The sequence below is a fragment of the Lissotriton vulgaris genome, chromosome 6 (assembly GCF_964263255.1).
Source record: "Lissotriton vulgaris chromosome 6, aLisVul1.2, whole genome shotgun sequence".
NCBI lineage: Eukaryota > Metazoa > Chordata > Amphibia > Caudata > Salamandridae > Lissotriton > Lissotriton vulgaris.
The window spans coordinates 1443809694-1443834845 of record NC_141694.1 but is presented as its reverse complement, the minus strand read 5'-3'; the positions used below and the strand labels follow the sequence as shown (position 1 = coordinate 1443834845).

Sequence of the window (25152 nt, the reverse complement as noted above, 5' to 3'; positions counted from 1 at the left end):
CTGTCTCAAATCCCTTTTATGACCTGTAATGGCTGCAATCGCCTCCCCTCTCAGAACAGTTTTGTAGGCCTCCCAAAGGATAGAGGGCGAAGAAATGGTCCCCTCGTTTTCGGCAAAGTATTGTACAGTGGCTCGCTTAAGCTTTTTTCGTATCTCAGGGATTTTCAAATAATTGGGATACAGTGGGTAGGTCCTCGCACTCTTCTTTCCCCTGGTGGTAAGCGAAAGGGAAATCGGAGAATGGTCAGAAATACCCCTGGGTAGAATTTCCATTTTGTCCACTAAACCTAAACCCAGCCCCTGGAATAGGAAATAATCGATTCGTGAAAGGCTCCTATGTACCGCAGAGTAGTATGTGAAATGTGAGGTCGTTGGGTGTAAATGTCGCCATACATCTGTAAGGCCCATCGCCTCTACAAAGTCGGGAAGTGTGGCCGAACCACCCGAGCGAGTACGCACGGGCAAAGTGTCCAGTGTCGGGTCCATTACGGCGTTAAAATCTCCCCCAATTATTGTGTCCCCCTCCGGGAGGTCTAGGAGAAATTTACCAAGTGCTGGCAGTGCTGTTGAGTGAAGCGCCGGGGGAATGTATACTGAGACCACCTTCAGTGGCCGACCCTCCCATTGTCCATGTAGCGCCGTGAAGCGACCCTGGTCGTCTAGTTTGTGTCCCCCTATAAGAAAGGACGATGTTTTTTTCATGAGTATCCCAGTGCCCCTGGAGCCCGATGTAAATTCTTAATGTACCGCCATAACATATCCCTGCCTGTTGAGTGCTTTACACGTGGACCCTGCAAGGTGCGTCTCCTGGAGTAGCACCAGATCAGGTCTCTGACGTTTGATCGCCTGCAAGACGAGACCTCTTTTGATTTTATCCCCCAAACCCCGAACATTCCACGTCAACACCCGGAACGGAGGCACATCAGTTACTGCTGTCGCGCCCTCACTGGGCATTGCTTGTACCTGTTGAGCCATTGGGACGTGTAGTCAGTGAAACGGGCAATCGGCTGTCGCTCCCAATCCAAAAGTGGCACTGTGTGATAGTGTACCATAAGTGTGTGACCTGCAGCAGCGTGGTGTACCATAGAGTAGACATGATGACAAAATATAACAGTTTTAACAACGAAACAACCCCCCCAGCCCCCCACCCTGCTCCCCTGCTCCACGGACCATTCCCCGCCCGCTTCCCCAACTTGGCAGAGTGCATTTTCCCATTCCCAACTATGTTACTTGCTCGTGGGGTTGGAGAGTCTCCTGTAGGCACCGGCTAATGCCCACCCTACTCAGCTTAGTCACTCCGGAGCCTGGTGTTGCACATAAATGTACCCCTGTAGAGTTCACCTCTAGATCGAAGCCAGCTGTCCAGAGTCAAGAGGGTCCCTTTCTAGATCAGAGTCCAGTCCAGAAGCCTCCGTTTGGTGTGAAGGTCGGGCATGCTGGCCGTCCGCTTGTTTATCATTGCGATGATGTGGCCGCTCTCTGTGTGGATGTTGTTGCTGTCCTGTCTGCCTCCACCCGTCGAGCCATTCTCGCACCACTTCTGGCGTATCAAAGAACCACGCCTTTCCTTCAGCCACAATGCGCAATTTGGCGGGGAACAACATGGAATACTGCAGGCCCTTGTCTCGCAGTGCTTTCTTTACCTCCGTGAAGGACATCCGGCGCCTGGCTACCTCAGCCGTATAATCCGGAAAGAAGGCTAAAGTAGAGTTCTGGATTTTGACCGGTGGAGAAACCCTTGCCGCCTGCAAGATGGCGTCTCTGTCCCTAAAGTTGAATAACCTAGCCAATACAGGTCGCGGTGTCGCACCTGGCTGAGGCGTCCCACCCGGGACCCGGTGCGCTCTCTCAACGGAGAAAAAATGGGACAGACCTTTAGGTTGCAGTTTATTTTTTATGAGGTCCTCGACATAGAGGTCCATGGCTCCTTTCCCCTCTGTTTCCGGCAGGCCAAGAATGCGAACGTTGTTTCTGCGGGAACGCCCTTCCTGGTCGTCCAACTTGTCACGTAACAGTTTTGTGACTTTTTCCATACGTTCCATAGCCACTTGTAGTTCTGAGGTGTCCTGGATAAGTGATTTCGTAACCACTTTCACTTGCGAAACCCTCTCGGTGATTTTTTGAAAGTCCGCCCTCAGCAGAGTGACCTCAGAGGAAATGGAGCCCACCGTCGTTTTTACCTCCGAAAGAGTTTTCATAATGTCCTCCAGCGTCACTTTTTTGTTGCCCTCCACGTCTGGTGTTGCACCTGTGGAGTGTCGGCCGTTAACCTGCGAGTGTCCTTGTTGGCTATAAGCAAACTTGTCCAATTTCGCCTGTGTTGACGAGCTTCTGGTCCCCTTGCCCGCCATTATGCGAGGCCGTGTGTTCCCAAGATGTCGGTGCGACAGTGCCGCCCCAGGGTATTGTTCAGGTGCTCGTTGTTATGTGGGGTCTGCAGGCCAGCGAGTGTATCAAGGGCAGCCTCGACAAGAGTGTCGCTGTGTAGCTCTGTGTCCCGTAGGTGCCCGCTCCTGGTCTCGGGCGCCTAAGGCAGGCGGACTACGACTCCAAAATGGCGCCCAAGAGGGTCCCAAGGGGCCGTCCTTCTCGTGGAAGTGGTCTCAGGTCTTTCACCTCCCTGGCTCTCTAGAATGTTTATGGCCCAAGCCACTGCTTTCAATTACTAGTCTGGACTGCCCCACAAAGTCCTTCACCGGCAGATGGGTAATGCCGTCCGTCTCACGGGAGGGGTCGGTCGCCGCTACTGTGTTCAGCCCAAGCGGGTTGTACTGTCGTCGGTGTGAATGGATAATCCAGGCCGGGGTCTTCCTCTCGCTGTAGGCCTCACTTCGGACTAGATGAAAAGTGCAGTTCTCGACTACCGATTTTCACCGGGGTTGGATCAGGAGGTGCAGCTTCGGTTCCTGAGTAGGCGCCGCCGCTTCGGGCAGGCTTTGTGACGGATCAAGTTACCGGATTTTACAGAAGGCCGTTACGCCGTGAGGAGCTCCCACTTCATGCTGCCGCCATGCTCGGCCGCTAGCCACGCCCCTCTCCTTAGGTTTTTAAATTGAAAGGCTCTGCAGTACTCGAGGATTTCACGACTCGCGATTCCACCCTGCGCCTTATTCCTTCTTAGGGGAAGTCTCAGGATCTCTTGTGAACCAATTTAAATCTGAAATCTTAGAGTGGAATACAAACTCTGGAAACCCATTAGTGAAAGAAAGAATAAAATATCTAGGGATAGAATATATAAAAGATATAGATGGTATTGCCAGCATGAACTTTGATAGAATCCATAATGGAAGACAACACATTTTTACAATTATAATAGTAGATAAACAAGCTCAGGTTCCAAACTTTGCAGTACATAAAAAAAAAAAATCACAAAAATGAAAAAAAAGAGAAAAACAAAGCAGAAAAGAAAGACGCCTAAATGGGTTGCAAAATATTTAAATGACGAAATTGTTTCTTTTTTACAAAAAAACACAACCCTAATATGGGCGATGCCCACACCCTTTGTTACAAGACAGAATAAGCAGGACTGATGTTGGACTGGTATTGAATATTTCATGAGCTGGGGTGAAGAAAGCCTTCTCCGACAGCTTCTGTTGCAAGTGTTTTAGAAACACACACACACATAGTCACAATCCGAAACAGAGCCACACAAAACACAATAAAAATATATCGCGAGTCAGGAAGACACCACATTTAAAAAAAATATATATAAAAGTTTCACTTAATTTAGCCTCATGTCCTCCAGTCTGTGGCTCCAACTCCACGGACCACGAGGTTTCGTCCAAAAGCAAACTAATTTATCCAATCCAGTTGCTGCTCATATGCTGTTAGGTAGCATGAGTTAAGCATCTGCATTGGCTGGAGCAGGTTGCCTCACCATTCCGAAAGACACTGTAGGCCAGTGCTTGTACTCCAACCCGTTGGAAAGTTTGAATTGCGCATGTCAGGCTGGCTGTAGCAAGCGAGCCGGCCAAACAGACATGCACATTTCAAACTGAAGAGGCCACTCCTCATTGCTGCCAATCAGGAGCAATGATGCACAGGCCCCGCCCTCTCTCCCCGTTCGGCAGAAAGATAGAAAAATAAAATGGTTATAAAATCATTTAATTATTTTATTTATTTTATTTTTACAGCTTTCTGTGCAGCAGTTGGAGAGGGGCAACGCTTCTCCGCTCCTATCGAGGAACCGCCACTGTAAGGGAGAAGTGTGTCAGAGGAAACGTCACAGGCTTGATTATGAACATAGATTCTTCCTTTAGCTATACTGCTAGAAGGCCCTGGTATAGTCTCTCCTGTGATTCAAACGAAGCAGTCAATGAAACTAGCAATGTCCTTCCCTAACACAGAGACGGCCCTCAATCTATTTCTTGTATAATTGAACATTGGCCATATCGCCTTAAGAAATATTTTCTTCTAGCCCACCCGCTAAGGTACCTTTGAATGGCACTCTATCTGATGCCATGAAAATAACGATGAGGGGCACTCTCATCTTACTTCTGCCCGCAATGATAACTGAATCTTCAACTAATGTAAGAGATCATGCTGAAAGGGTGCTAAAGGTTTATGAAGTAGAAGATATCACCTCATGCATGATCACCCAAATACAGACAATATCAAGCTGTATAGTAACTATTTGATAACTGTAACCTTAGCCCCAGTAATAGTAGGCTAAATCATTCTTCCACGTGCTCCAAAAATCAAACCTTCTACCTCTCCTTACTGCAAAATATATTTTAGCACCTTGAAAGCAGAGGTCCATTCACATATTGTTATTTTGTGCCATGTATCTCAACGTTTTATTGACTGTCATAAGGTCATGCAACTGGATGGAAGAAATCTTTCTTTGACTGCACGCAAATTCTAAAATACTTTTTTCTTGAGCTGACATTTTGTACTTCCAATATACAATTGTTTAGAGAGACATTGAAGAGTGCAAACAACAAGTATTTCCACATGTCATTCTTCTAGATTTCAGTCACATGTTCCATTCCACAGTACATTGGAGTGCAATGCATTCTCCCTTGCCTTATATTTAATGCAGGTATGAAATCAAACTCTGGCATCTGCAGCCAAGAAATAGATTTCTGTGGCACTTTAAAGTGGCTGTGCAAAGATATCTGTTGAGCTGCTTTTAATCCTCAAATTCTCCATATCCTACATTCTATTTCTATGATGGAAACTTGTTGCATTCAATCAATTGTTCGCTGTGTTCTACTTCAAATTGAATGTAGTTTCGAGTTGTCCTTCAATAAAGACCTTCACCAGGGAGGGGCACTTACTTGTACTTATATCTTGTGGAACGCAAATTCAGGATGTTTTCATTCAATTATTCATAGTATTACGTATATTCCTTTTAGTTCCTTCTCAGATGACGAACGGGTCAATTATGTACCCCAAGCATAGGACTTTTTCATTAGAAATCTAATTTGTATCTTCCCAAACAACTTCTTCCTACCAGCCCTCTGCAGGGCAGGAATGAATGGCCCACAGGTTTGCCGGCACATATCATAGTAAAGTAGATTTTTTTTAATAAGGCAGATGTATACCAGATCTAGTAACATCTTTGTATGCTGCACTTTATTGTGCTGATCATATGTTTAAAGCCCACACTCATGTAGCATTATGGCATACAAGCTCCTCATGTCCACTCTAATTAGACTGTATAATCAGCAAACCATTGGCTGCCTTGGATAGGCTTAAAAAAATCTGCCATATCTTGGATGTACAACTGCATTCTTTGGATTAAAGATGCCAGGAAATGATCTTCTCCAATAATTAGCAAATTGACAATTATCAGTATTCCTGGTGGATTTTTCTTTTTTTGTTATCGCATGCTGTATTTATTTTAAAGGTAATACTGCCCAAGAGAAGACCCGTAACAATAGCAGGCAAACAAATGTGTCAATAAAATTACAAAATACTGTCTTGGCACAAGAGCAGAAACAATTGTTTGTATACAGGTTTCCTCAAAGAGCACAAATCATTCATGAACCCCTTCTTTGGCATAAGGCTATATATGTTTGCATGTCTTGGACAGCTTAGTGTAGCCCAATCTTGGCAGGAAGGAGGGAGGTTTGCCCTCCATAATAACGCTATTTTGATTTTTCCAATTAGACAACCAAGGCCTATTAGCGTACAAGTGTTCCCAGAGCCCTCCAGTTCTACTTGTATCCCCAGTAAGGCCATTTTGTTTGTTATAAACGGCATGAGAAATCGGAGGTTCGTAAAAGCACCCCATGGTAGAGTTGTAATGTTCCCCTGATTAATAAAACCATAGTTTATATATGCTAAGAGGTTCCTTACATAGATGGGGTTCCTGAAATTGAAGATGATGTAGTCTCTGGGTAGGTGGTTAATAGATGGACTCACCCAGTCATGAGAATCTTGTTACTATTCACTGTATCAAAATCTCTCAGTAGACAGCAAATGGATACATTTATTAGTTAATTGTTCTACTGCTTCCTCTTCATTGTCTCTGAGTAGTGGTACGCCCGCCATGACCCAGCAGAAAATGGAAGATTCAGTTGGATGCTCCTTGAGGCCGTCACTTGTGTCAGATACTGCGATAAATTCTTGACCCCTAAATTTACTTTGGGCTTGCTGGGAGGGCAGGCCAGTGGACTTGACTTGGTGTATTATGAACATGATTCATCTGTACATATGTTGTGTGTTGTGTGAAAAGAGTGTATGCACACAACACTTCGCTGTTAGGTCGGAGGTATTGCCTGTTGCACTTTTCCTATCTGTTACTCAGAAGCTGAAACATTAGAGACTGGAGCATTTGAGAATCAGGCAGCAAGGCGAAATGTCACAATATCATCCAAATGCTATATATATTCACTTGCAAATAATCTTTTCTGAATTGTAATGAAGTTATCACAATGCTATCTCAAATGCAATGGGTCGATTGTATCAGAGACAGAGGCGGGAGCGGGCTCAGCAAAAGCAGCCCCACATAATACCTTTTGTCTGTTTGTTGTCACCAGTTTAGTGGCTATTTTTCCCTTTTTAGCCGCTGGTGCAATAGAAGATCGGCAATCGGGGGCAAAACTCAGTTGTATGTGCTCACAAGGATGCACTCTAACACCACGACAGGCTGGGGCTAGTTACAGTTAGGCCTAATGTAGCATGAGGACTACATGCGCCCATGGACTCCAGCGAAAATTTACATTCCGCCTGTGCAATTTCTTTAGTGACAACCCTTATGGCCCACTCCAGAATACTATTGTATTCTGGAGTGGGCCATAAGGAGTGATGCTCGGCGATTTCCTCTCCCCTGTTAAATCATTGCAATGTGGGGTGCCACAGGGGTCGGCATTGAGACCGACCCTGTTTAATATCTATGTGGCCCCCCTTGCGAGATTAGTAAGATCACAGGGGATGGAGGTGGTGTCGTACGCCAATGACACGCAGATTATGGTGTCACTGGCCCACTCTGTGGGTACATCAGCGTCCAACTTTAGGTCTTGCATGCAGTTTGTTGCAGAGTGGATGATTCTTAACTCCCTAAAGTTGAACGGAAACAAAACAGAGGTCCTGGTCTTTGGCAAGGACCAGGACGTGTGGTCGGGCGAGTGGTGGCCCTCATCTCTTGGCACCTGCCCCACTCCCACCCAATCTGCCAGGAATCTCGGCATCATCTTTGACACCTCGTTCTCTATGGAGCTTCAGGTAAACAGGACAGTTTCCACCTGTTAGGGTGTTATCAGGACCCTCAAAAGAATCCTTCATTACCTCCCCCCCCCCAGGCACGCAAGCAGATTGTGACTGCTCTTGTTGGCTGCAGGCTGGATTATTGCAACTCTCTCTACGCTGGGGCCAACAAGTGTCTTCTGCAGCGTCTGCAGGTGGTGCAGAACGCTGCTGCACGATTTGTGCTGGCCCTTCCCTGGCTCACATCTGCTACTATGGCAAGGAAGAGCCTTCATTGGCTCCCTATCACCTTTAGGGTGTCTTTTAAACTCCTCTGCCTTACTTACAGTGCCCTCATGGCAGGCCCTTTTGATGCTCTTGGGTCTCTGCTTACCCGCTACGTACCCAGCAGATGTCTTCGCCCCTCAGAGCTGAATCAACTGGTAGTCCCCCGTTCTAGGAAGGTAAGATGGGGAAGTAGGGCATTCTCCATCTTGGCACCCCAACTATGGAACTCACTTCCTTTGGAGATCAAATCTCAGCCCTCACTGGACCTCTTTAGGAAAACCCTCAAAACCTGGTGTTTCATTAAAGCCTACCAGTAAGTTCCCGTCACATGGTTGACTCCGCTATATATTGAGCTAGGCACCTTGACGCCCACTGGGCTTAGCTGCGCGGTTACAAATCACATTTCATTCATTCATTCATTCATACAAATCACATTTCATTGATAAAAGTGGTAGTGCTGTTACAAGAGGAATTAGGAATGATATTAGGTGCAGCTTTACGCTTACCCATGTTGGTTAGGAATAGTCAGAGAACGAGGTGGGGTGGCCCAGCCCGGCCTTGATCGACTGCAGGCAGACCCACTCTAGCCCTGATCCTCACCAGGGCGCGTTCTGTGCTGAAGAATGCGCCCTTCAAAGCTCTGTAGCCCCGCCCCCCTAAGTGCCGTCCAGGCATGGGTTTCTGGTAGCTGTAGTGCAGACACAGAAATACAATTTGTTGCCCACTGTTGCTACGTCAAAAAGGCCTTCCAGTCCAGGCTGACAGGGCTTTCATACCAGATGAAAGTACTCTAGTTGGGCAGACATTTTTGGCAAATCTGGAGACTCTTATTGGAAAAAAAAGATATTCCATTCAGGCCCTGGTGTGCATTTCACAGAAATTAAACCTCAACGGGAAGCACTTACAAATATAAATATAGCAGGTGACCCAGTGAAAGCTCCACTTCAATAAAGCACAAACGATCCTAACTTCTTGGGTTTGGCGAAAACAGAGCAAGTGTGTCACATAGAAAAATGATCTGAAATCCTTAATGGAGGTGACTGGATCACTGATCTACTGGAGCACAATCTGATATGGGGTGATTGTAAAGATAGATTTCTTTCTCATCGTCGGACAGTTAGAGCAGAGTTAATGATTCTCCCTTTTAAATACCCTAAGTATGCAAATGCCCAAAATGTCTGCACCATTCACACACTCACAGACGTACACGGGTGCTCACACCCACTCACAGACCTGCAGAGGCACTCGCAGACCCACAAAGGCACTCATACACTCACTCACACACAGGTAGGTTACAGTTAGGATATAAAAAAAAAATGAAACCATAGAAATTTCCTGAAAAAGACAAAGGTTAAGGGGACGTTACAGTTAGTAAATAGAACTTTAAAAACGTAGACATTCACTGATAAAAAACCCCAAAGGTTACAAGGACGTTATACTTAAACTCAGGTTTCACTCGTACAAAATCATTGAAATTCAGAAGTTATAGTTACGTGAGGAAACTATAACTTACGCACCCACAATGCAATGCTTATGACCTCACTTATTACATAACTCATGACGTGGTCAGTTACATCATTGATGACTTGACTGATTGCATCCTCCACAGAACCAGTCACACCCACTCCTACCCCATACAACCTCTCATACACCCACTCACACAACCTCTCACATAACCATTCACAAACCCATACTGGTACTCACCTAACCACTCCCTCATCCATAGAGCCACACCGTCACTCACTCACAAATAGTCACTCACACACCCACTCATTAAGTCACCCATACAGCCACTCACATATGCAGTTATTCAAACACACTCACTTACCCATACAGCCACTAGCTTACCCACTCACTCACCCATAAAGATACTCATATATCCAGTCACTCACCCATACAGCTTCTCACACACCCACTTATTCACCCATACAACCTACTCACACACCTATACAGTCTCTCAACACAGCCACTAACTTAACCACACAAGCACTCACACAGCCACTTACATACCCATGCTCACATCCAAACAAAAACTCCCACATCCCCTCACTCACCCATACAGCCTTAGTATATATGTTTAACAATCAAACTCTTGGAAAATACTTACACTCACTGGATGATGTCATCATAGATGTCATGAGTGATATCACTGACCATGTCATGAGTGATGTAATGTGTGAAAATTTGGTATCAGGTAATACCTGATGTGAACGGATTGCCTGCCCTCGGTTTCTTCAGAAGTGAGGTGATGGTTGTGTTTCAGTGTGCATAAAACAACAGCTGTTAAGCGTAATGCATTAATTAAGTTCCTGATGTCTGGCGCTGGAAATGGAAAGATTTTTTAAACAGGACATAGTGTATTGTTCTGCCAGTAGATTAGACAGACTAAATTTTTCGCCCTGATTTAGGACACTCATTGGTGTCATGGGTTTGAATGATGTTAGTTTATTTGCTGGTAAGGAGCATTGGAGGAGAGGAAGGGGACCGCTGGTTCAGTCAGGATAAAGATTTGCTTACAGCTTTGACTATGCAAACAGATTTCACTTGTCTGCTTTTAGGCTTCAATTATGCATTTGGCAAAGGTGTTTTTTTTTACCTTGGTGGACGTATAATAGCCCCTTTGATGCTTTTTCACTGATCTCATTGGATTTGGAATGTGTTTGAGCCATACTCATTTCAGTTATTTAACTGTGCATGTTTCTTACTTAACCATTGGTTGCCTCTGAGAAATGATGCAGCCTTTTGTTTTAAACTTCAATAGTTCCTAACAAACGCTTGGTTGTCTGAATCAACAGCTTTGTACATTTCCTTGAACACATTAGTATTTACGGTGTCTAACTGAAATATTTTTTGGATATGGCTTGTTATGAGGTTCAGGATGTAATGTAATGTAATGTGGGATTCTTGTAAAGAGCACTGTTACTCTACCCGAGTGTCCTGGCACTGTAGACCGCTGGGGAACCCGTCCTGGTTTTCCCTGTGAGATGGTCCCTTTCTGGGTATCTCCAGGGTGAAACCAGGCATCCCCGGCGTCTGTGGGGGGCCGTTGTAGAGATGAGGCAAACAATGCCCAGAGTTACCGAGTGTGTTCCCCGGTTAGAGTAGGCACGGAGGCGAGAATTATCGAGTCCGTTGACCCCTGGTCCACGACCCTGCCGCGTCGGGAATTGAACCCTGGTCCCGGGCCGTTCTCTGCTTCCTGGTCTGCTGCCTCTAACCAGTGAGCCACACCTCTCCACAGGATGGTATTCCGATTGCCCCTGTGGTCTTTGTGGTGACCATGCTGTGGGTGAAAGCCATGCCAAGAGTGTGATCTGCTAGGTGGGTGTGTCACTATTTGACTGAAGTGGAAGGCTAAAATATTTTCAAGAATTTTAGTTGATGAATATGGTTTCTGGGGGCGTGGCTTGGACGCCGATCGGGATGGCGGCGTGAGCTCGCAGCTCCGCGCGGAATCCCGCTAATTCTCCTGTTTTTGGGACCCTAGGCGACCCGAAAACGACGTACCTGCCCTCTGAAGTGTGAGGGGGCAGCTGGGCATAATCGGAGAATCGCTGGGGGACTGCGGGCCCTGGGAAGATCGAGAGAAGAGGCGGCCGAGGTGTTGCCGAGGGTGAGAAGAAGATGGCGGCGAGGAGGTCGGACGGTCCCGAACTCCAGCCCTGAGCCAAGTTGTCACCGAGTGGCAAGAGATCCGGCACTCGGCTGCCCGAAGCACTAGAATTGGCGGTGCTGTGCACTGAGATCAGGGGACGCTGACCCGATCCACCCAGGAGCTCGGGAACCCTCGCTGGCCACCGCCCTAAGACTCATCCTCCCCCCCCCGCAGGCTGCAGGGGGGTGACGGAACGGAGCCCATCCACCTGGCCATTGCTCCTGAGACCGTCGGTGGGGACGTAGTACTGTCTGGTGACTGGAGACCGGGGCGGACCCACAGCCGTGCCAGCAGGACGGACGACTGGATCTGTGACGCGGTGCCCTAACATGGCGGCGATCGGAGGATCGACGCCCGGGAGCCGCGAGGGGGACTCGGCAACGTCGACCCCACTGAATGGAAGTCCCTCCCCGGAGCCTGACCAGGAACAGCGGCTGAACCGGCGCTTGGATGCCATCCTTGAGGCGATCACCTCCACGAAGGAGGCGCTACACAATGACATTGCCCAAGTGGCCACGGGCCTGGGGCTGCTACGCGCGGATCACGCGAAGCTGGCGGATCGGGTCAAGGACCATGATCAACTGTTGCTGGACCTGAAGCCTTCGGTGGTGACCGCAGAGCACAGGATCACAGACATACTGGCTCGACTGGACACTTTGGAGCGGAGGGCGGAGGATGCCGAAGGCCGTAACAGGCGGAACAACGTGCGGGTAGTAGGCCTGCCGGAACGGATTGAGGGGGAGGACGCGGTGGCCTACATGGAGAACTGGTTCCGCACTGTGGTGGCGCCGGAGGGGCTTACTCCATTTTTCACTTTGGAGCGTGCTCACCGGGTGCCCGCTCGCCCTCCGGGGCTTGGCCGCCCCCCCCGACCGATGGTGGTGCGGCTCCTCCACTACAAGGACCGAGATCTCCTCATCCAGCGGGCCAGGATGTCGGGCCCTTATGAGGTGGAGAACAGCAAGGTGACGATTTTTCCGGACTATACACAGGCGGTCCAGAAGGACAGGGCCTCGTTCCTCGCTGTAAAGAAGGAGCTCAGGGAGGAAGGCATCCAGTACTCCTTGCTCTACCCGGCCAAGCTGCGGATTATCATGGATGGCACCACACACTTTTTCCAGACTCCGGATGAGGTCTGGCAATGGCTAGAGTTGTACAGAGCGGGGACGGACAGAACGCACCAAAGTCGGCGGGACCAGCCCAAGCAGCCCCGGGTGCGGCAATCGCAACGCATCAGGTCCCGCAACAGGCGCCAGCGGGAGAAACGGGAGGCTCAAATGGCGGCGGAGAAGAGGGATGCCCTTGCAGCGACGGCGGCCATAACAGGGTCACAGCAGAACAGTGTACGGACCGAAACGGACTCGGGTGGGGAAGGCAGCAGAACAGGAGGGGAACTTTCGGAGGCGGAGAGCCAGAAGGGGCCAGATGTTACCCCACAGACTTCGGATGATATCATCTGCGGCTGAGATAGACTTGGGATTAGATCGGGACTTCATGGTAGGATGATATCCTGTCGCTTGAAGGCGGGTTGCCGGGTGGGGGAGCTGAATGACTTGGTGGGGATGATGAGCGGGACGCGGGCTCCGCTTGCTGGGGTCGGCGGCGACTCACCCTCCTAGGCCCTTAAGGCCGACTGTGGTGGAGACCACAGGATAAGTGTGCGAGAAGTTGGGTTAAGGTTTGGATGGGGGCGGCCATCGGGTTCGTGTGCTCTGTCCTGGGGTGTGGGGTTTGGGGTATGTTTCAGTTTTGGGGCTGTTTGGGGGGGGGCAACTGCATTGGGGGGGGCATTGACCGTTGTCTTTTGATTCGGACTGCACGGGACTGGAATGGGGACATTACCTAATCTGAAGTGCCTAACGTGGAATGTCCGGGGGTTGCGGACTATGGTAAAACGTCACAAAGTGCATGCATTCCTGGTACGCAGGGGGATTCAGATAGCTATGCTCCAGGAAACCCATCTCACCAAAAAAGAGTGCGCTGCCCTGCAAAAAAGATGGCGGGGCCAGGTCTTTGGCACCACCTATTCGGCGTACGCCAGGGGGGTTTTGATCTGGGTGAGGGCGGGGATACCCTTTCAAGTGCTGAACCAGGTGGTGGATCCGGAGGGTAGGTTTGTAGCGGTGGAGGGGAGGTTATATGGACGCGATGTGGTATTCTGTTGTGTTTATGCACCGAACACTGACCAAGGCCGGTACTTTGATAGCCTCTCGGGGTCCTTGGCCTCTTTCCTGGCGGGTCCGATAGTGCTAGGAGGGGATTTCAACTCGATTACGGATGTGGCTCTGGATAGGTCCCATCCCCCCCTAGTGGACTCTCCTGTGCGCAGGCTGGCCGCGCACAGGAGGGACTGGCAAGAACGGTGGGGGCTGCTGGATGTCTGGAGGGAGAGGCACAGGGGAACCAGGGATTACTCCTTTTATTCCGCTCTCCATGATCTGCATGTCAGGATTGATTCGGTGCTTTGCGGGAGCACTCTATCCCCATTGATTACCCATGCGGAATACCTAGCTAGGACTATATCCGATCATAACCCCCTATTGGTGCACATTCAGTGGCAGAGGGAGCGCTCAGTGATACCGACATGGCGGCTTCGGCCGGAGACGCTGGAGGACTCTGTGTTTGAGGATGCGGTCCGGCAGGGCATTGTTAGTTATTTTGGTGTGAATGAGGGCACGGCAGCGAGTAGGTCTATTGAATGGGATGCAATGAAAGTGGTGGTGAGAGGGGTGTGCCTGGGCAGGTTCTCGAATGCTCGAACGACTGTGCTGAATGATCTAATGAAAGCAGAAGACACTTTGAGGGACCTGGAGCGCCGCAGGCCGACCAGGCCTGGTTTACAGGCCCAGTTATTGGAGGCGAAGGAAGTGGTGGCTGCTGGGACGGAACGCTTGAGATGTTATGATCATAGGCAGTACATTATCAGGGCGCACGCGGAAAGGGACAAGGTGGGAACCCTCTTGGCCAGACTAGCGAACCCGGAGCTTAGGGGTTGCCCGATCCTCAGCATCACTACTGTGCAAGGTGAATTGGTGTACTCCCAGGCGGCTGTACTGGACCGCTTCAGGGGTTATTATGAGGACCTGTACCGGAGTCAGTTGGAAGTGGGGATGCAGGACATCGTGGAGTACTTGGGGGAGACGCCGCTTCCGGTCCTTGATGAGGAGGACGCGAGGGACCTGGGTAGCCCCATCACGCTTACGGAAATCCGAGTGGCTATCAAACATATGGCCCGTAACAAGACGCCCGGGGTGGACGGACTGCCGATCGAGTTCTATCAGCACTATGTGGACGTTCTGGCGCCCAGGCTGCTGGTGGTGTACACGGAAGCCTTCGAGAAGGGGGCCTTGCCTGGCTCCATGCGGGAGGCCTTGATAGTGCCGCTCCTCAAGCCTGGCCGGGATGCCGCGGACGTGAGGTCTTATCGCCCGCTGTCCATGTTGACGGTGGACTATAAGATCCTGAGTCGCATCCTAGCCACTAGACTGGCTCCGCACATGACGGGCCTGGTACACAGGGATCAGGCCGGGTTTATACCCACGAGGAGCACGGCGATGAATATTCGCCGCCTGGTGGGAATAATGGACGCCATCTTGGGTGGGGAAGGAGCGCCGGCGGTTCTGTCCGTGGATATCGAGAAGGCCTTCGATAGCTTGGAATGGCCCTTTTTGGATGGAGTGCTGGAGAGGTTTGGCATGGGTGACGGGTTTCGAAGGTGGACGAGGGTCTTGTATAATTCAGCGACGGCGAGAGTTCGTTTGGGCGGTCTGGTCTCAGCGGCGTACCCGGTGAGCAGGGGAACGCGACAGGGGTGCTCTCTCTCCCCTCTGTTATTTGCCCTGGCGATGGAACCCTTGGCGGTCCATGCGAGGTCGGGCGACCGATACTCGGGTATAGAGGGTGATGGACAGTGGCATCATATTTCGCTTTATGCGGATGACCTGCTCCTGTATCTGGCTGATACCTCGGGGGCCCTGGTTGGAGCGATGGCTCTGCTGTCCGAATTCGGCCGGCTTTCGGGCCTTAAGGTCAACTGGGCGAAGACCTGCGTGTTCCCGCTGAGGGCGGGATCGCCGGCCCCAGACAGCGACTTGGGTGTGGCATGGGAACCCTCTTGCATCACCTACTTGGGTGTCCGCATCTACCACTCGGCTGCTGACCTTTTGGAGGGTAACATTGGCCGTTGTGTTCGATCACTGCGGGGCAGCCTGTCTTTCTGGTCGACCCTCCCGCTGACAGTCCTGGGCAGGATAGCACTGCTGAAAATGGTGGCGCTCCCCCGCTTCCTTTACTATTTCCGAACGCTACCTGTCTGGATTCCTCAGGGGGTGTTTAGGGAACTGCGGTCTATGATTACTGGCTTTCTCTGGGGGCATGGCCGTCGCAGAATAGCCTTGAGCACGTTACTTCGCCCCAAGATGGAAGGGGGCATGGCTGTGCCCGACCTAGAACTGTACTACCTAGCGGCGCAGCTGCAGGTCCTTACACAGAACGTAGCCAGGGTGTTCCGGGGGCCGGAGGACGACCGGGATCGGGGGATACAGCGCCACGTGCTGTCGTACATCGTCATGCAGCAACGGCTCGAGCTGCGGGCCCTCTCCATGGAGGAGCGGACGCTCCGGCTGTGCTGGCAAAGGAGCCTTCGGAGAGCGCGGGCAGCAAGGCCTTACGCCCCGGAGATTCCGATCGGGATGTTGACGGCTTTGCCGCACGGAGGAGACTGGTCCCCGTTGTTGGGTTGGGAAGAGGCGGGGTTGCAGGTGGTGGGTGATCTGTACATAGATGGGGCTCTGGCGCCGTTTGACGTGCTCCGGGACCAGTTTGGCCTGCCTGAGGGGGGCTTCCTCCTGCACGCGGCGGTGGTGGCGGCCATACAAAAGCATTGGAGAGAGGGGCTCCTGGAGCCCAAGACGACCATGGCGTGCCAGTATGTGGTGATGGCGGCTGGCACATTCAAAGCTGTGACATGCCTCCATAATAGGATGCTGACAGAAGGGCTGGAACCGCTCCATGGGCTCAAAGCTAAATGGGAGGCGAGTGTTGGTCGGCCCATACCGGATACGGCATGGGGCCACATCCTGCGACGCACGTGGAAGGGCACCAGGAACGCCCGCTTTCAGCAGGTCCATTTCTATGTGCTTCATAGGGCCTACTTGACCCCAGAGAAATTGCAACGGTACTTTCGGGTGCTGGATGCCTGTTGCCCCCGGTGCTCGTCCCCAGGGGCGGATATGGACCACTTGTTTTGGGGGTGTCCACAACTGGGAACCTATTGGGCAGAGGTAGGGGAACTTCTGAATGAAGTGACCGACAGGGAGGTAGAATTCGACATGGCAGCGTGCCTGTTGCTTTGGTTCCCGCATACTAAGCGCACCAAGGTGACAAGCAAATTCATAGATCTGGCTCTGATATTGGCACAGAGGGAAATATCATGGCACTGGAAGTCTAGGGGCGGTCCCTCACTGCGTAGATGGAAGAATGAGTTGCTGCGGTGGTCTGACTGTGAGAGCGTGCTCCGGATGAAGCAAGCGGTAAAGTTGGGGAATGAGAAGGTATTGGATGCGGCGCGTGCATGGGAGTTAGTGGTACAGGCTTTGCGTGATGCTTTGGTTGAGGATGAAGACGGCGAGAACTGATCCGCTGGACACCACGGGGCATATACAGGAATACGGAACAACGCACTGTATTGGACCCATCCAGTTCAGCGGAGCGAAACGCGCACCTTAGCAGTTGCCCGGGGGGGGGGGGGGGGAGCTGGGGGGGTTAGTTGTGGGGGGATTGGGGAGGGCCGGAAGCCATTGGAGGGTTGCGGGCTGAGACCTAGGACCTACTGGGACAGGGGGCATTGAGTGGTGGATCGACTGAATGGGTGGAACGGCCTGGCAAGCAGGCCGCATAGCCTAGAGTAGGCCCCGACAGGGGCGATCACATTACTTGCACGGAGATGGCTGACGGGAATGTTGTTGCGGGCGGGGGGGTAAAAGCAGATACGCAAAACGATCTGTCGCCAGGGTCCCAATGGGACGTACACTGTGTTGTGTTCCTTTCGAGCGAAGTGATATGCCGCCCGGCCTCCGGGATGCGGGCTAAATGGCTGTGTACCACTGTGAATTGTCATTGGACGGGGGGGGGCCACGAGTGTGCTGGCTGTTCACTGTTATCCTGTGGTTTATAACTCTGCAATAAAAATATAATTTAAAAAAAAAAAATGAATATGGTTTCTGACCAGAACGGCAATTAATAACCTTCATGGGTATGTAGTCCAAGGAAAATTGTTAATGTCTGGAATTTCTTTTCAGTAAAATGGTTGTCTATCACAGATGAGGCGTCAATAGATATAATAAATGTGCGGGACAGAATAGTCATCATTTTGAGGGACATTTTGAAGCAAGCGTGCCTGTAGCCTCCAGTGGCTTGGCGATGCAAGGGTAAGGTCATGCCATAGTTAAGACACAAAATAGGAAATGACATACTACCACCCTGCACTGTGCATGTAATGGGAACCACCACGGGTAGCACATCAGAGCACCTGGCTGCATACACACGTATAAAAACAATGGTAGTTTCCAGGGGAAGCACTGGGAAAACCAAACAGGTCAGTTTCAAGCAGCAAACATATTTACAAGATTCTGCAAAAGAATAGTTTGATAAACCAGCTGCTCACACCTCAACTATGAACAAAAGGCCAGCACACAACACTAATGGATGGATGACAGCAACGCTAATTTGAAACATTTTAATATTACAAAGTTTTAGTATTTAAGACAGAGTTCAAACAAACCTGCATCCTTAAAGCTGCTGCCAGAGGACTGACCACCTCTACGGCTATTTCACCGCTGTGCTGTAGTTTTGAATAAGAGTCGGTGGTTTCACCTGAAAGTGTAATGTTAAAGAGATCAGGTAAAAAGATTGACTTTTTTTCCTACGCAATCAGAAGAGACTTTTTCACTTAAGTTACAAGAACTTTCACTCTCACACTTTGAAGTTCGAAAGCAAAGTCAAAAAATAATGTTTTAAATAACGGTGCAAGAGATCACTTTAAATTTAGATGCAACACACACAAATCAACTTTAAGTGTAAGCGCTACATTCTCTTTATACCAACACAACCCATCCAGAATACCTTCGGTAAAAGAATTGTGCCTCGTTTCAATGCATATAATGCATTGCTTTAAATAAAATGAATATAGTCTGAAAATAATGCATATCCTGCAGCAAGAGAATCCCAGGAGTTTGGGAGAAAGGAAAGGTCACCCACTTGAGCGCCTTCCCCTTTGCTTAAGATAGATGGAAATCCAGGGCAGTAAATGAGACTTCTAGGGAAGGATAACAGTCCAAGTCCCTGGAAATGGACGACTCTATGAACGGTATGGGGGTATAGTGTGCGCAGTACTGCCAGTACATTTGGAAGTCAAAACAGTGGCCCCTAGTTCAAATTTAGAAGAAAAAAAGTTAGATTAAAGTTTTAATAACTGAATTTAAAAAATTGAGTGTCAAATGAATAAACAAATAGTAAGAGTAAAGGGATAAATAGATGATTCAGTCTGAAGTAATGGTCGCTGCCATCTTGGAAGGATTCCAAAAGGGTTAAAGTTCAATTCGCTACTCGCTTGATGCTTCCCATCAAAGATGACAACAGACGGGTCCTTTTTCTATGACGCTTTTCTCATGGTTTCACAATCAATAATCCTAGAGGACATTCTGCACCCTGCCGGTCCCTCTGCTTCGTTTCATTTAATTTATTAGTTTGTATTTATGTACACTGGCTTCTAATGTTCTTCACTAACCTTGCTCTGTTCTGTTCTTCGGTCCTCTCATTTCGACCCTGCTGGAGTTCTTCCAAGGTGGCCTCCGCCATTACTCCGCTCTGACTCAGATTTCCATCTCTTTTGTGGTACTATTTGACCCAAGATGGCCACGATAGCCATGTCCTGTTTCTGTGACACCGTGCTCATGGTTCAGAGGAAGCTGGAATTCTGAGCAGTCCGCGGGTCCCTCTGCTTTACATCAGTTTTTCTATGGGCTCCTTCATGGCTTGATTTTCATTTCCAGGATGATCCATTGCTGCCAAACTATTCTTCATTTTGGCTTCGTTCCCGCAAGTGGACTGCTCGTTTTAGATGGCCATCATTTTCCTTCCAAAGCCTACCCTAACATAGATGACATAGATTTAACTTATTCATAATTATATATTTTTTGGCTCTTCATCCAATATCCTGCATGCTAAATTATTAATTCTCATCACGAGACTTGCTTTATGCCCAGTCACCCTTCCCTTTTGCTGTATCTTGGCAATCACTGCAGGAAACCTCAATTTGGATTACCACATTTTTCTCGTAATGAGTTTTATTCCGTTTGACCCTCCTACATTTACTCTTATGATATTCCCATTTCTCCTTTTCCCTTTCCTTTCCAGTTAAGATTCTCCTTTATACATGATGCGAGGACAGCATGGTGTGTTCTTGCCTCATGCTTTCAAGCTCTGTATTGACTTTTTTCTTCTCCTCTTTTGCTTAGCTTACTTTCGAGCTCTCCATACTGTGAGTTCTGATAATGATCCTTCAATTTAATGGGATGGGAATGCCATCGAATTTGTAATTTACGTATCCTTATTGTCATTATATAGTGTTGAGGGCCGTAATTATTGTGCTTGTGGTTCACACACTTGTATGCCATTTATTAATGTTTTCGTGTCACGTTTATTGAGCACTGAGCAACTTTTCCTCATGGATACTTTTAATCTTTCGGTTTAATTCATTTTTGAACTCATGTTTTTATTTTTAGGTTATTATAACTTTATTATACTAACATTTCTGCGTATGGTTTTTAACTTGGGACCACTTTTTTTGAATATGCAGATTTAACCCAGGACCCATGCAATTTCAGGATTATCCCTTGTGTTTTGTTGAACCGCGCATTTGAGGGTATGAAAAATAAACTGGGTAGCGTGCCTCAACCTCCAGTACGTCCTTATGGTCACTTCTGATACTCCCTGGAGCACAGCTTCATCCAAAATCCACTACTTCAAGAAGTGACCCATTTCATTAATACATTCCAGCATGAAAGTGAAAGTCCTCAGAAAGGTTGTATTAGAGCGCCATGATACATGGCCACAGAACAAAATATCTTGTCAAATGTGTAATTTGGCTTTAGGCCGGGGATGGGAACAATTGACCAGTGTCTCAACCTTTATTTAACAGCCAGTAAATATGTCCAAGCCAAAAAAGGGTCCCATCATTAAGCATTTATTGATTTATCCACTGCTTTTGATTTAGTAAATTGCGCGTAACTCTGGGCCTTGATGGAAGGGGTGGGGTGGAGTCTGACCTTGTATTGTTACTTATGTGGTTATATCAAGATTTGCTTGTGAAAGTATGTTTTGGCCCCCAGGGAGAATTAACACCCCCCATTAAACAAGGGGAGTTAGGCAGGGTTGCATCATTGCCCCCTTATTATTTTTACTATATATTAATGGCATATCCAAACATCTGGCCGAAGTAGGGAAGGATATCCCATGCAATGGAGTGTCAACATTTTCCTATTTTACTTCATGCAGACAAAGCCGTGCCAATTGCTTGCACGGCAAACGGCCTGCAAACATTGCTGGACGCTTTTTCAAATTACATGGCCAATTTAGAACTTAAAATTACTGATGTAAAATCTTTTGTCGTGATATGCAGACCCCGCAACACCAAATCGAAGACATTTTGCAGGGAGTCCGCGGTGCTGGACGAAGTAAGCAATTTTAAATCCCTAGGAATACTGTTTGGCTTCTATTTGACTTAGAAGCATCTTTTTAACTGTTGGGCATCAGTACTTCAAAAGCAATACCGAGGCCATCTTTAGATTTAGCCGAAAGCTAGGTCAAAAACTGGTCAAAGAATTGAACCACCTTTATAAAACGAAAAGCATTACAGCAGGAACATATGGGGAAGGTGTATGGGGCCATGTACATGCAGAATCTATACAAAGAGTTTAGAAAATGTTTGAGGCGATTACTAATGGCTGCACAGGGTACGCCCAGTTTGAAAGGTCATGAAGAACTAGTCCTTGCGTACATGGTGGATCTTTTATGTTTGGTCCTTCTTTTATTATGGACAAAGGTATGGTTAAACCCAGATGCATCTTTGGTTCGTTATTGTATTCTAGATTGCTTAGCCTCATCAGAGGTGGCTCAGATAAGCTTGGTTGTCCTATCTGAAGAAATCCTTCAAACTGATAGGTTTTGAAAGATGTTTGACAATTCAGCCCTTATTACCACAAAAACAAGGATGCAGTAAAAGATCGCTTTCTAATCCAACTAAATCCAACGTACCGCCGCTATTTAGCATTTTTTTAAGACTCTGTAAGACTCATTTTTTTATATCTTTCCCTCTACAATGTACTGGGTTGCACAATTTTCCACCATGTCGGTGTGTGACCAAATACCCACACAAAGTAAGTGTCATTTTATTTTGTTTCGTCCATTGTATGACGTTCCTTAGGTGTGAGGTTTTAAAACCCTTTATTTCAGAAATCTAACCTTAGAACTCACCGGGAGGGCTTGAATTATCTTCAGACATTGATAAATATGGATGTTGGTTTGGCAGCTCTGAACTTGATAAGGAAATCGTTGGTAATCAGAAAGAGATAGGGGGGTTCTCTCCTCTTAAAACTGTATGATCCACCCCAGAATTTAAAATAATTTTTATAGTCCTTTATCTACCTTATATGATGAGAAAAGGACGCAATGTAGGTGCTGTCCCACAGTTGATATTAAGATTGTAAAATAATTTTGTATTTGAAATATTATGTATGTATTTTATCCCGATTGGAAATCTTCTGTATCCTTGCACTACTGCTACTCGAAGAAATGTGATATTATGCTTTATGTCGTGCTTTTATGGATTCACGCAAATCGGAATAAAGGTTTTAGGATGATGGTGGTGTGATATATTGTGTGATGCGACCACCAATAATGTAATACTCATATTGGATGGTCAACCAGTTTTTTTCCCCAGAAAGCGCAGTGGTTTAGGGGCCATGAATCGTTGCCTGAGATGGGGGGACTTGTAGAACTTTTCTGGGATATGCAAGAGTCATTGCAACATGAGTCACACTGTGCTTGGGCCATGTAAGTCCTGCCAGTGGACCTGCTTGGTGCATCTAGTTTTTGGTTTTCCATTTGTATACTAATAGTCTCTTCATTCTTAATCTCTCCTTCGCCACACTCTAGTTACTGCTCATTGTACTCGCACTACACCTCTGTCTCACCCGGTGAGATGCGTATACCCGGTGTAACAGTGGTATGATGAAGTGTGGGACTTGCTGCTCTTCATGTGTCTACAACAGTGGTTCTTTGTTCATTCGATTGGCATTGGTGGCACCTAATCATGACTTTGTAGTTTGTATGTGTATCTTTGTAATACTTACTCATGTGCAATAATGATTTTTTTTCAGAATCCGCAGGGTGATGGTAACTTGGGAAGCAGTGCTACATTGGGCTCACAAAAAAAAAAGTAATTTCTGGAATATTCCACAGCGTCTTCACAGACAGCTGTAGACTTAAGAAAACACCAGGTTTTTGTTGCGGAGTCTGGATTGTTGAGATAGCCATGTTTGTGTTCTGGCCCAGTGGAAATGAGTTTCTATAAATCCTTTTATTTGATACTAGATTATATCAGTCACATTCTTCAGACAATAATGTACACAGCCCCTTTTGTATTTTTCCAACTTGGGCCAAGTTTGTATTTGACTGTTTATTATACATAAACATGGCTTGAAAGAATGGCCGGTTCAGATGCGTATTTTGACCACATGTTTGAAGTCTGTGTACACATCTGCTGTCCAATGAGACGCTTCTCGCCTTACACGAGCCTAAACACGATAACTTTTATAAAATACTCTTGCCACTGAACCTTTCTGATAGGGTAAGAATGCTGAACTATGTATGAATGTAATTAAATAAATATACCTTCTTTGTGAACGGAATTAAATAAATACCCAGTTTCTGCAACTGCGTCTTCCGGTGTGCTCTTGCTGTAACATCACGTTTAAGGGTTACTTGCAGTGGTTTCTGGATGCAACCAGCCGGCAGTCGAACACATTTTTGTCTGTTATGTGATGAACTGTGCCAGGGCTTAGAAAAGATCGAATGATCCTTGTCTTAGATTTTTTTGTTTCTAGCCTTATATTCAAATATTGTGAATGTGAAGACTAGTATAGAATACCAAACGCCCTCTACTATAGCCTTATAGCCCGCCGTAGAGGGCTATACCAGCTATTAAAGGCCCTCTCCAGCGTTAAAGGCCCCGAGCCGAAGGCGAGGGCCTTCAACAAGGGAGAGGGACTTTAATAGCGGTATAGCCCATCTACGAAGGGCTATAAGGCTATTAGAACATTCTGTCACTAGAGGACAGAATGTTCTAACAAAAAAAACAAACCCTTATGGGAGTGTGAGGGGATTGGAATCCCCTCAGGTTCCCTGAAGCCTTTGTTCACAGCCAGAGCTGTGAACAAAGAAACATTGGAATGTTGGAGATCCATGCTTATACCAGCCATTATAAGCCCAGAGCACTCCATTGTTTTCAATGGAGCTCCCAACATTCCAATGTTCTAATACAATTTGCTGCGCAGCGGGCAGCCCGACGGCCGGGCGTGGCCGAGGTTATAAATAAAGGGAGGAGCGACCCCTCTGGGTCACTCCTCAGAACGGTACACCTGGTGTATGTACATCACTGTTATAGCGTTGTGAACCCCTTCCCAGCCGACGCTGGTGATGAGCCCAGTCACGCACCCTGCGGTAACCTGCAAACAGCCCTGCCCGCTACACTCACCTAATAAAGATAACCTACCGGAGGAGGTCCATGCAGCATGGTGCAGCATGCAGTGGCAAATCACTGGGCCCAGATGCAGACTCGCGGTCTCTGCCACCCTGGCTCAAGGGCCAGGCGAAGATGGTCACGGGCGAGTGCACACCGGTGGGGCGCCAGAGAAGCCGCAGCACCCCAGTGCGAACAAAGCTGTCGACAGCGCCTCCTGCTGGTGGCAACATCACACCGCATCACGTGTGGCTGACGTTCCTGCAGGCTGACAGAGCAAGTGAGGCCCGAGCCTCACTCCCCACGTGGGTGCCAAATGAGGCAAGTGCAATGATGGCGCTAAGATGTAGCCACTTCGCGCCGGTTCTAGGATTTTTGGGGCCCCAGGCGAAGGGGAATGTGTGAGGCCCTCTAATTTACATAAGTGACACCTTCAGGGCTCCAGAAGCTGCATCCTGCAGACTCCTCCTGTGCCGCAGCTTCTCCTCCTCCTCTCAGCCACCTACAAGCACCTCTTTTCCAGCTCAAATCGGGCTGAAGGTGTAAGGCGGCGGAGAATTGCTTTTGGGCTGAGAGTTAAAACTGATGGAGCGCCAAAGCGCTGGACAATGGGCGTCCCACAGTGTCTCTGAATGGGCAGCCGGGCAGGAGCCTAATTGCAGGACAAACCTGCAAAATGTGATTTGTTGCAACTAGGACACGAGGAAGAGTCCCCCTTCCCTAGGTCTTCCTAAACCATTCCTATGAGGCCCAGGGAGGGGGCACCCCCTCGCTTGGG

At 48.3% G+C, this 25152-nt stretch overlaps 1 protein-coding gene across 1 annotated transcript in view; it reads right to left on the bottom strand.

Annotated features, from left to right (window-relative positions):
* The window catches only part of MTHFD1L (methylenetetrahydrofolate dehydrogenase (NADP+ dependent) 1 like), an 884753-nt gene extending 866307 nt beyond the window's left edge, over positions 1-18446 (bottom strand). The window contains exon 1 of the mRNA XM_086927571.1: positions 18357-18446. Coding sequence (XP_086783697.1) covers positions 18357-18362 — 6 coding nt within the window. The 5' untranslated portion in view covers positions 18363-18446. The remainder of the gene's footprint in view (positions 1-18356) is intronic.
* Between the last annotated feature and the right edge of the window lie 6706 nt (positions 18447-25152).